This window comes from Schistocerca nitens, chromosome 3 (genome assembly GCF_023898315.1).
Source record: "Schistocerca nitens isolate TAMUIC-IGC-003100 chromosome 3, iqSchNite1.1, whole genome shotgun sequence".
Classification (NCBI taxonomy): domain Eukaryota; kingdom Metazoa; phylum Arthropoda; class Insecta; order Orthoptera; family Acrididae; genus Schistocerca; species Schistocerca nitens.
Window position 1 is genome coordinate 683,591,189 of NC_064616.1, and position 13,162 is coordinate 683,604,350.

General features: G+C 42.6%; 1 protein-coding gene across 1 annotated transcript in view; it reads right to left on the reverse strand.

The window, feature by feature from the left end:
* Positions 1-13,162, reverse strand: part of LOC126249714 (glutamate decarboxylase) — a 262,230-nt gene that overhangs the window by 142,191 nt on the left and 106,877 nt on the right. Inside the window, exon 2 of the mRNA XM_049951395.1 lies at positions 8,981-9,217. Coding sequence (XP_049807352.1) covers positions 8,981-9,217 — 237 coding nt within the window. The remainder of the gene's footprint in view (positions 1-8,980; positions 9,218-13,162) is intronic.

Consider the following 13,162-nt stretch of genomic DNA (forward strand, 5'->3'; position numbering starts at 1 on the left):
TAAATGATTTTGCTAAGGAAGCTTTTTAGTGATAGTTCCAGTTACAGCTTTTGAAAAAAAAGTGAGTATCTTTGTATTACTATTGGTTTGTGATGAGATTTGTTAAAGTAACAGTAAAAAGCTACAGGGAAGCGTAAAACTAGAATATTTTCGCACGATGAAATAATTTATAGTCTCAACATCAGACTGAGCCATTCTGAAACTCGAAGTGCACATTCGCACAGATGCTATCTAAAACAAGATTTTGCACAAGTAAATGTATCATATGCAACAAAAACTGAAGCCAAAAGTAATTTCAGGTTTAATGACATTAAAATAGACTCTGTCACTTTTCTCTGGAGCACACGTCTTTGTTAAAGACTACCCATACTTGGTAATGTACTGTGCTCTGCCTCTTTAGAACTCCTTGGTTCTAAAACCAGGATAGATATACCATAGGAACAGCTTTTCTCTAGTAAGCGTCAGTGCCATATTATACCAAATGTTTTAAAAAAGCTCTAGGAACATATAAGATTGTCTGCATATGAGGTCTTTAGAGCAGGGCCGTACAAACACGGAAAACCGCACGCGTGCAAAGCGTGGTGCAGCGAGTACCTGCACAGTGCATCGGTTCAACTCGGCATACTTCGCCGCAACTCGGATTGCTAGGTGAGGCCGACGCTGTGCGCTGCAGAATGCGCTGCCAGACGGCTTAGTCAACATTGGAATACGTAAGCGCAAGACAATTACCGGAGTAATGGAACCATGTGCTCCAAAAAAAGAGAAAATTGCCGAAAGTCAATTTAAACCAGAATAGGAACTCTCCTTCTTTTTTGTGCGTTGTGACGATAAAGTCAAATGTCTAATCTGCGGTACACTAATTACGTGTGTCAGAAAATCGTCTATTGAAAGGCACTACAGCAAATTGCATTCAGAAAAATATAGTGATATAACAGGGGATGCCAGAGAGGAAGAATTACGAAAATTGCAAACTCTTGCAGAAGAGAATTCTGTATCTACAAACGAGGTTTGTTGCAAGTACTTTAGCATGTATATTTTGGTTAAAGGTCATGCGAAACGAAATAATATTTGTTTAGATTCCTTAGTTTTCGTTTTCGCATAAATTATTTGTAACATTTTTTTTTCTACTTTAGGATGAAGAAGATGAGGGGTGTTGCGAAAGGACTCTCAGAGCTAGTTACAAAGTTGCTCTATGTTTAGCAAGAGCTGGGAGGCCATTTATGGACGGGCCATTAATAAAAAACATTATGTTGGACGTAGTAGAGACAATGGATCCCACATTAGCTCCCGCGTACAGCAAAATACCACTTTCCAGAATGACAATACATCGGAGAATCAACGGCGTTGCTGAGAATTTGCATGAACAACTGGCAGCCAAAATTGAAAACTGCCTAGCATACTCCATCGCACTTGAAGAGTCCACGGATATTAACGACACGGCTCAGTTAGCAATATTTTTGCGTGGCGTGGTCGACGACCTGCATGTAACTGAAGAGCTCCTGGATATGATTTCGTTGAAAGACACTGTTACAGGGACGGATATTTTAGCAGCTGTTGAAATGGCAGCTGAAGGAATAGGACTCCCTTGGGAAAAGCTGTTTTCCGTAACCACAGACGGAGCACCAGCAATGTGCGCTAAAGCAAAAGGGTTTATTGGCCTACTGCGGAAAAAACTTAACATGCCGAATTTACCTTCCGTTCATTGTTTTGCACACCAAGAGGCTCTTTGTGCGAAAGTTATCGCTCTTCAAGATGTGATGAAGGTAGTGGTGCGTATCGTGAACTACATTCGTTCTCATGGACTCACTCATCGTCAATTCAAAGAATTTTTGATTTCCTTTTAAGAGGAGTATCCAGATATTCCCTACCACGCTGAGATGCGAATTTTTGGACTACGCCACACTGTGGCTCAGTTTTTGGAGAGCAAAGGACGTCCGGAGCCACTTTTTCATGACCCTCAATGGGCAGCTGATTTAAGATTTTTAGCAGACATTATGGCTCTCCTAAATGATTTTAGTCTGAAACTCCAAAAAGAAAACAATCTCATCAACGATATGATGAGCAAAATAAACGCTTTCCATTATAAACTGATGCTCCTCAAAAAAAACCTTTCAGAGAAAAATACGCAACACTTTCCTGAACTAGGTAAGCGAGATACAAATTGTACATTTATTAAAACAACCTGATTTTTATAACCGCTCTAATCAAAACGGTACTATGTTTTTGTTTGACAGCATCTGTGCAGGAAGGAGCGTGCTTTGAAAAATACATCGACGTGCTACAATCCCTTGAAAATGCGTTTAACTACCGATTCCAGGTAATGTGCCGGTATATGACATACAGTTAAATAAAGGAGATTGCGTTACATATGCAAGTGTAACATTACATTAAAACCAATAGTACACATTACATGTTTATTAAAATCTATCGCATTTTAGTACTTCGAAACAACGGCTTACATTACTTTCATTAATTAACATTGGCTTTGTTATTGTTTCAGGAAATTACCTACCTGCAGCCAATTCTCGATGTTTTTGTGAAACCTTTTTCGATGGATATTCAAAGTGCGCCTTCAGATTTACGTTTCGAACTAATTGATTTGCAAAGCGATGTTCACCAAAAGGATGTGTTTTACAATACAAAAGGTTTGCTCCAATTCTCCCAGAATTTGCCGAAGGAAGAATTTCCCAAGTTACACAGAGAAGCAGAGAAGATTATTTCTATGTTTGGTTCCACTTGTGCATGTGAAAGGTTTTTTTCTGTTTTGTCTTGTACAAAAACTAGATTGCGTGCGAGTATTTCTAACTGTAATTTTAAAAAATTCTCTCAGAATTTCTGTCAGCCAATCTCTTGTTCCAGATCTTAGTAGCATAATTGCAAATAAAATAAAGAGCACATAGGAAGATACATTTGTGTTGAAACCAAATTTAAAATTGTTACCATTACAGTTATTATATAAATCTCTTTTGTACCGGTACACCAAACGAAGCTCTCCGCCTAGTGTACATTAGTATTTGGCAATGACGAAGACAACAGGGTAAAAGCTTTGAAACAGGTCGAGACAGGCGGCGCGAGCGACACAAGCTAAGGAAGTGAGAGAGCGCAAAGCCGAGGAGTGGGGGGTCTGCACCGTCGTCAACATAGCGCAGCCGTCTTCTGCACTCTGCACTGTGCGATGCACCGGTGCATGCACCTTGTGCGGCCCTGCTTTAGAGTATCACGTATAAGTAACAAACAGGGCGACTCTGGATGAAAAGTACACGCTTCGAGGGTTGATAGTATCAGTGATACTGATAAAAAAAAATTCGTTTGGACATATGCCCGATTCCGAATGGTTTCTAAGACAGAACACATTTAATATTATTTTTGTACGTTTTTCATTAATAACTCGAAAACCGCAGCTTCCATCGAACGAAAAGGTCCTATTCATTTTTTCTTTAGGACTAACAGTTTGCGCGAAGAGAGCGTGAGAGTATTGAAAATATCTCGCGACGCTCATGCGATGTAGCTAGGGTAATTATTGTAGGCCAATTTGAGGTAATTTACTGCCTTGACTGACGCAAGTATCCTATATGAAACGCTCTGCTCGACTTCCTCTACACAGCTGTGGTACGCTGTACACAATGACAATGTTTGAATAATAAAGAGAATAAATAGCAATGTACATTAAATGTGTTCTATCTTTGAAACGATTCGTAATAGAGTGTATATCCACATGAAGGCTTTTGTTCAGAATCACTAAAACTATCACCCCTCAAAGCATATATCTTTCCTCGTGACTCACCCTGTAGATTGTGCTCTATGTGAGTAATGTCTCCGAGTTTTTTGATCCTCTCAGTGACGTGCGTTGTTCGGAACTGATCGGAATATTTGGTTTCTGAATATGTTATATGATTCTGTAGTAGACTGATAGCCGCGCGGGATTAGCCGAGCGGTCTGAGGCGCTGCTGTCATGGACTGTGCGGCTGGTCCCGGCGGAGGTTCGAGTCCTCCCTCGGGCATGGGTGTGTGTGTTTGTCCTTAGGATAATTTAGGTTAAGTAGTGTGTCAGCTTAGGGACTGATGACCTTAGCAGTTAAGTCCCATAAGATTTCACACAGTAGACCGGTAAGACTGTCTCGGAGCGTAACATGTCATAAACTAATACACATGACATAAACCCAATATTACCTTTTCCAGTTGTGTCGTAAGTTCGACCGGGCAAAATTTATAATAAGTACCGTATTCATGAGAGTTCAGGAGAAGGCACATTTATTCAGGAAAGTAATATCATAGACTGTTTATCATTTCCTTCTTCAGACCTGTGTGCCAGAATATGTTGTGTATACCGCGAGTAAGTATACGAAGGTACGGAGGTAACTGAACTTGATGCAGTTAATTTGCAGCGCTAGTACCGCAGGGAGAGCAAGATTTAACGTTACTTAGCGGAGTTGAAACGAAATCCAGAAAATAGTGCCCTGTCATTTGATTGGTAATTGTACACTGCGCATCTCTTCTTCTTACTGGAGAGATTACGGTGTCGAAAAATTCTGTAACCATCAGAAATAGAAAGGGAAACCTTCGGTTGGAGACAAACATCATAAAAGCTATTTAGCGACCTCGGCCACGAAGCAGCAGCAATGATGAAGGTAAAAAATTGCACATAACGTTATGTGTGGCTGTATGGCGGATGGATGCGAGAGGCGACAGAGGCTCATTTCCGTGTGCATATCTCGGCGGAAAGCTGGCAGCGGACTGATACGGACGCAGAGGCAGCGGTCGGAAGACGGGCCATTCCCCGTCCCCGGCTACCGAGAATTCCCCCGGTGGCGCCAGAGCAGCACGCCGCGGCGCGGCGACAATGCGCTCTGATTGAACTGAATCATCGCGCCACTCAATGGCCTTGTTAACACCCGCAGATTCAATTACGTAACCATATTCCTCTCGGATTACCACGCCGCAGGAAATTAAGTTAAAGATACACGGGCGTGTTTCTAAAGCCACTGATCGCGCTATCAGCAGCCACACGAGCGGCTCCGCGGGACTCTCCATTGGGAGGGGGGAGGGCGCTGCAGCACAAAGCAGCCCCTGCCACCCTGACTTTAGCTGCCATTCGCTGCCGCTGATTGTGGCGCTCCACGAACCTAGCTGCTCGCACGTCGAGGGTTTGCAAGCAGGAGGTATCGACTCGTCTGTTGGACAGCGGTTTCCAAAATAACATAAAGGCCCTTTTTGATTTTATGTAGAATCAACTTTGGTATTCATAACAGCATGACCACTGCTTGTACCTTACGAAAGGTGGTCAGTGTGATTTTAATAACTTCCCTCGCAAAGAAACTCTTACATCAGTTGTTAAGAGCAGATAAGTGTTTCAACTAGAACTACGAATGATGTTAGTGCTGGTGGTGCACTTTGAGGTACTAAATGTGTAAATATATGATTGATGTGAGTAAATCGGTTTGCTCCACAAATTTCTGAGGGTTGATCGAAGAATAATCCAGGTCGATTTATTGTGAATATTCCTTGATTTAGTCGTCCCGCTCGAGAGTTTTTCCAATACACAGACAAAGGATTCGATAGTATTCCAAAGTTTAGAAGCCAAGGCAGGCGGATTATTTCGTACTCCTCTTCATAAAACAAAAACGTTTCATGTTGGGTAATTTGAGAAATTATCGATCTGGAAGACTCAGTCCTTTCTTCGACATAATGACGACGCTATTAATTATGTAGTCATCTAAAATGAACTGTTTGACTATGGATCCTCCATTATACTATCTGATAAAAAGGATCTCGACACCATTTAGTTGGCATTAATGTTGGGAGTGTCCAACCGTCGTCTTTATTAGGCTTAAACTCTGCTGGGGACACTTTCAATGATGTGTCTGAATGTCTCTGAAGGAATAGGATCCCATTATTCCTCAAGGGCAGAAACCAGAGAAGGTAGTGGTGTCGCGGTGAGATCTGGAGCAAGTCGTCGTTGCGACTCATCCCAAATGTGTTCCCTTGGTTGAGTTGGGACTTTAGGTAGGCCAGTCCATTTCAGAACTGTTATTATCCTCAAACGATTGCCTCACAGATGCTGCTTTACGACAGGAAGCATTGTCACGCTGATACAAACAATAATCGTCTCCGAACTGTTCTTTACTCTATGCAGTACAGCATTTAGTTGTTTCTTAAGCGAGATAAGAGGATCAAAGCTTACCGCGAAAAATAGCCCCATACCGGAACACCACCTCCTTTCTTTGATAGGGTACTGCCTATTTCCTTCCCTATCTTCCTTAATCAGAGGTTGTGCTCTGCCCCTCATGACCTCGTTGTCGAAGATGCGTTAAACACTAATCTCCCTTCCTTCGCTGTAACTTCACTGTTGGCACTGCAAGTGATGGCAAGTAACGTTCCCCAGGCATTCGCTGAACCAAAACTCCAAACGGCACTCCAAACCTCTCGTTTCCAGTCATCCACTCTCCAGTAGCGTCGCTCTTTAGACCAACTCAAGTGTCGCTTAGCACTGAATACGAAAATGTGTGACTTATAAGGAGCTGTTTGACCGCTGTGATTGTACAATCGCCCCCCCCCCCCCCCAGCTCTCAACAACTGTCTCTGTCCGTCAGTGCATGAGGTCTACCGGTTATTGGGTTAGTTGTGATTCTTCCTTCGCGTTTGCAATTTACGATCACATCACCATCAGGCGACATGTGCAGCTTTTGAAGGGCTGCAATGTCCATGGTGGGTTTATTGACTACTCCACGTTCGAAATCACTGAAATCTCTTGACCGACCCATTCTGCTGTTACTACTTGACTGTTGACAATACAATTCTCCCCGCCTCGTTTTATACTGGCGGGTCCGCCTCCGTGACATGTGGTGTTCAGTTCTGCATTACATAGTGGTGTCCGGATACTTTTGATCAGATTGTCTGTGTACCTTCCACCATGTTTCATTTGGGGTAGAAGGCAGTAGGATATAATTGCTTCATCAATCGCTCAACTTACTACAAGAGAAGTGAATTCGTATTACCACATTAATAATTTTATTGGTAAGCAGTCCAAATTTTGCGCTCCTTGCGTCTCTGGAGCATGTTCTTTGGATTCACCTGGACCACTGATGTTTAACGGTAGTAGCTCTGTCTATGCATTTCCTCTCGTACTGCTTTCGTCGATACTGCATTCTGGTAAATAGATTTTATTGTCTGGTTCGGAGAAAAATTCAATTAAGAGAAGATCATACCTGTAAGTCATCACTATCACGTAGAACTTCAGTATCATGTAATCTGTTAAAACTATTACTTAAAAATTTTGTAAAAATGATGACTGTCAACATCGTAATACGGTTCCGAATTCTATCACAAGAAAACAAGAATCTCAAAGCTCCAATCTGCCTTCCTTGTTTATAAAATTATAAGAAAGGAAGTGGTTGTGACCCATCAAAACACGTAAGTTCGCTTCAAATGTAGTTAGTGACAAAAAAGAGCAAAACTCGTTAGCTGTCCCTCAAGAAAACTACTACTATTTTAATAAAGCCCATCTGTTAACTGTCGTCCACTTCGTGCAGAATTTTAGTAAAAATTGTTAATTAAGAGGATTGCTTCAGTTTATGTTGATGTCTGACGAAATTTTCTTGATCCGTCGATTACCTAGTTGTGGATCGTTAAATGTTGAAAGAGCTTAGCTCATTAGTGTATTGTTTTCTGATACTGTCAGTATTTGATTTCACTTTTTTTCGCAATGAGTGATTACACAACTCTTAGACAGTAGCGGGTGCAACAACCGACACATTTCTTTCACGAAACCCTTAAGCGTTCTTTACGTCCGTGTGTCATTTCTGCTTTGGTATAGATGCGTCTTATAAGGCACATACATTGATGGACAAAAATATGGAAACATTGCGTGATATGATTGACTGAACATAATTGCAGATGCGAGCGTAGCCTTCAGATTGCACTGTTGTATTTCACCACGAATGGCGTCTATGCAATGTCATCAATAGGTTGCAAATATCAGAACCGAGATCTGGGTACTTATGAGTCCATTATGTCGGAGCTCATTGCATTAGAATGTGGGCAAAATGTTGGTCCTGTCTGGTTTCTAAGAGGAACCCTTCCTAAGATTTATACTGCACATGGGGAGAGCGAAAAATATCATCCGCTAAGTCCCAACGCAGACGAAAGTCATGATGAAAAACAAGATGACGGCAGATGCAAATTCCTTGCAGAGGTGAATGTCGCACTCACGAGCCCTATCAGCATCAAAAGAACACGAATCGAGCCCCTTAGGCCGGTAATTCCAGGCGAGCTCGAATTCTAAAACCACTCGTCAGTGCTCCAAGTTCGCGTAAACCTTCTAGTTAGTGATAGACGTTTTTCCCCTTATCACTCGTGTCTACGGTTTCTGGAAGATCAAGTTACTTCCTATTCATTACATTTATATTTTTACTCTCGGGTCTATAAAGATGCACGTGTTCTTTGCATAGCTATAATCTACTTCGACATTTAGTTCTCAGCATTATTTTGTTGTCAGTTTTTGTTCGTAATAAATTCACTCGGTTTAGTAACGCAATATGACCTTTTATTTGCTATTCATTACACCTGCCTTACATCAGTGTCATATGGTATTTCTACTTTGATGTTGCCTCTAATCTACTTCCGTTAAGATGCATCGTGGGGTTATTAATGCTTGTCAACTTGTGAGTGGTTTTGTGCTCTAATATCTCGTCAAGTAACTTCAGTAAATGGTTATGAATTCTAATGATAGACAGTATAGTCACTGTGTGAAGAACGATTTGTTATAAATTATTTACGAGATAGCATAAGATACTTTCCCTCAATAACGCTTCAGCATGAAGCCATATGGGGCAGGATGGCAAAGCGGCCTGTCCACATCGCACGGTCTTCAAGGCCTGAATACGGAGTTTTTTGTTTTAACACATTTTCAGTTGTGAGAATATCCCGCAATTGGTCAACTTCTGTTAACCCAAGTTCGACGCGAGGCTGAGCAGCAGCTTACCTGTGCGAACCTGGTACTTGAGCGTGGTCTGGCAGTCATCTACGAGCTGCTGCAGAGAGACGCCGCGATCGGGCAGCTCCAAGTCCAGCAAGGAGCGCATCTCCGCCGGGTGGTGAAACTCCAGCACCTTGGCGTTCCTGTCGTGGGACTGCTTGATGTATTCCAGCAGTACATCCACTACCTTCAGCAGGAACTCTCTCGTCACGGGTAAGCCATCCTTCGAGTACGGCAGGAGATCTGTAAAAAAGAAATACATACATTTTAGTAACGGACAGAGATAAATATAGATCATATTTCATGTGGGGGAGGCGCCGGTTGAGCTCAAATTTAAGGTAACGGTTCGATTTGAAGACTAGAGTGAGAACAGCCTCGAATAAATTACAAGGAAGCGTCTTCCGTGATGCGGTGAGCAACACATTCACATTCTGTCCATATTGCTAGGAGCGTCGTTCAGTTAACCACTTCAGCTTTGCCAATTACAACAGCTATCTGTTACACGACTACACATCTTCTGCCAAGTTTCCAGAGTTCTGACATGCTGTTGCACGAGCACACCTTAGGGTACTTAAAACTTGTGTGGGTGCCGCTTTTAACTCTTCTTCATGTTTACGTAGAAAACGTTTAGTTGTACAAGCTTTTTAGATTTTCATTTTACATTAGCACGACACACAACTGAGAGTAACAGATAATGAGTAAGATGTTGTCACTCACATTGTGTAAAAGGAAATGATTAAAACTACAATATTACTGCAAATAATGATAATAATCACTCCGCAGTGAGGGACTGCCGCTCGTCGAACATTTCCTTCGAGGACATATAATCAGTTGTGACGTCCTCTGTGAGCAACAAAAGCTGAGCTGGATTATTCATAGCATATTCTGTGAAACGACAACGCAGGTAATTTATTTATTGCACGACAATGTCCGTGTGCGTACTGTGCCCAACTGAAAGGATATATCGCAGGTATCCGGGTGGCACAGTCTGGTCGTCCAGACTGGTTTTCCCGTGGTTCCCTCAGACCACTTAAGATGTGTGTCAGTACTGTTCCTTTGAATAAGCTACGATGAATACCCTGTCCTATCCTCGTCCAATGGTAGCTCTTTCACTGACTCAGACGGTCTCATCACTGTTTCGATATTAAGCCCTTAATCTTCCTTCATTCGGGTAAGAAATTTGATGTAGCCAATGTACAGCATGACGTTTTCAGCTAATGGTTTTCCACTTGTTTCTAAAGTTGATGGACTGAGTGAGTGAAAATACAAATACAAAGAAAGAATAAATTGAAGAGACAGTGGTAGAGTAGGCCCAAATGTGCGACATTAAAATTAGAAAGGCTCACAAAATATTTAGATATTGGTTTTGATTTTATAGAGAAGTGATTAAAAGGCTGTGCCAATCATGCATTTTATTAATACGAAAATACAACGCTGCAGAAATGCAAAAATGGAAATTATTTCTCTATGAAGTTCCAATCAGATATGTATCCGACTTTGTGACAGAGTGAGGCGGTGCAGTGGTTAGCACAGGACTCGCATTCGGGAGGACGACGGTCCAAACCCGCGTTCGGCCACCCTGACTTGGGTTTTCCGTGATTTCCTTAAATCGCTTCGGGCAAACTTCGGGATGGTTCCTTTGAAAGGACACAACCGACTTCCTTCCCCATCCTTCCCTAATTCGATGGGACCGATGACCTCACTGTTTGGTCCCCTACCCCAAATCGCCCTACCAACCAACCGACTTTGTTAGATGTTCGTCACGTGGCAGGTTTAAATAATTAAATTTTCGCCCCATTCGAAACTAATGTCCATCATAAACATCAGCATGAAGTGTGACCCATACGGTCACGAATACAGTCTTTTATTCACTGTAGTATGGAAGCACACTGCCCTCGAATATCATCACGATTAATTTTTTGCCATCCTTGAAACACATGCTTCGTTAGTTCGTGAAGATTGCTGCTCGGAGGTTGATAGGATAGTCTATGTTTTCCCATCGTTTCTCAGAGATGCTGTATGGGCAAGAGCTCAGGAGGCGGATATGCCAGTTAAGGATCCGTAGATTCCTCGAGCCTCTTAGGATGTAAACTGCAATATCTGTTCTTCCATGAACCTGATGCAGTATACTATTTGGTACTCTGGTCATGAAGATTATGCCAATAGGGTTTACCGTTCTTGCTACATAGTGGCTAGCATTCAGCCCCCGTTTAACAATTACCAAATCAGGCCTTTTGTCGTAACCAACAGCTTCTCTCAAAATGATTCCGGGAGTTGGAGAGGTATGGGTCTCGAGAATCGCTGCTTTCTGTAAACTTTCACTATGCCGTCTAGGGAAACCGTAGTGTCGTTGTGACTGCCACGAACGGAAGCGGAACTCATCGCTGTCTACCCAAGAAAGTCTCACTCAATATCCCAACTGACTCTGTCTCTACGTCATACAAGTCTCTGTTGTCTTCGGTACGGTGTTAAACATAAGCGACACATGTCAACTCGAGCACTCAACTCAATTTCTAGTAATCCGTCCCAAACGATTTTTGGTTACACGCTACCTGTAATTTCTTCTTGGATTCAGCAATTGTTATCCGTCTATTCGTCAGAGCAAGTAGAACCATCTTACGATCTTCTCGTGGTGTAGCCGTTCAAGGGCCTGATCCTCCACTCTTCTTTTTACACTGTTATTCTGCGTTGTTCTTTCTGAAGTCATTCAGCTTCAGTCAGCTGTCTATGCTACCTGCCGGTATGATGTTTCTATGGCCCTGATGCCAATTATACAACATTTCTTAACATCCAAAAGATGGCGAGAAGGTGCACGCGCATGCCTCCTGAGCATGTTGTGTTGCGATCTCCTCCTCTAAATTCCCATCAACGCTAGACACACCGATAAGCCCTAATGTTCTCACATTGTTCTTCATTTCTAGGAATGAGACTTCACCGCACCCCAGATAAGTTCTCATACGGATGAAATTTTTATCATCGTTCTCCACATGCATGGAAACATGGGAGTATGAGTTTAGTAGCGTGGTGTTCATGGTGTAAACTTACCATTTCCGTCACTGTATATTCTGTGTTTTGTATATATACCTTCTAAAACTCTTGCGTACGCCTCCAAGTCCTGTTAGTTTCAATAAACAAATATAATCCACTTACAAGACCAAGGTCGCTAAATCTGTCGGACAGGGTGGCTAACAGTCTGCGGTTGTTTGCTGATAATGCGGAGGTGTACGAAGTGTCGAAGATGACCTACTATAGGATGATACAAGATGACTTAGACAAAATTTTTAGTTGGTGTGATGAATTGTAGCTGGCTCTAAACGTAGAAAAATGTAGGTTAATGCGTGTGAGTAGGAAAAACAAACTCGTAATGTTCGGATACAGCATTAGTGGTGTTCTACTAGACACACTCGTTTAAATATCTAAGCGTAACACTGCAAAGCGATATGAAACGGAACCAGCATGCGAGGACTGTGGTAGGGAAGGCGAATGATTGACTTCGATTTATTGGGAGAATTTTAGGAAAGTGTGATTCATCCGTAAAGGAGACCGCATATAGGACGCCTCTGCGATCTATTCGTGAGTTCTGTTGGTTCAAATGGCTCTGAGCACTATGCGACTTAACTTCTGAGGTCATCAGGCGCCTAGAACTTCGAACTAATTTAACCTAACTAACCTAAGGACATCACACACATCCATGCCCGAGGCAGGATTCGAACCTGCGACCGGAGCGGTCGCTCGGTTCCAGACTGTAGCGCGTAGAACCGCACGGCCACTCCGGCCGGCAGTTCTGTTGGAGTGTTCGGGATCCGCACGAGGTCGGATTAAAGGAAGACATGGAAGCAATTCAGAGATGGGCTACTAGATTCGTTACCGGTAGGTTAGAACAACACGCAAGTGTTGCGGTGATGCTTCGGGAACTCAAATGGGAATCCCTGTGGGAAAGGTGACGTTGAGAAAATTTAGAAAATCGGCATTTGAAGCTGACTGCCCAACGATCCTGCTGTCGTCAACATACATTTAGCGTAAGGACCACGAAGATAGGATACGAAAAATTAGGGCTCATACGGAGGCTCATAAAGCTTTTCCTCGCTCTATCTGCGAGTGGAACAGATAAGGAAACGGCTAATAGTGGTACAGGATACTCTCCGCCACCCATCGTATGGTGGTTTGCGGAGTATGTGTATAGATATA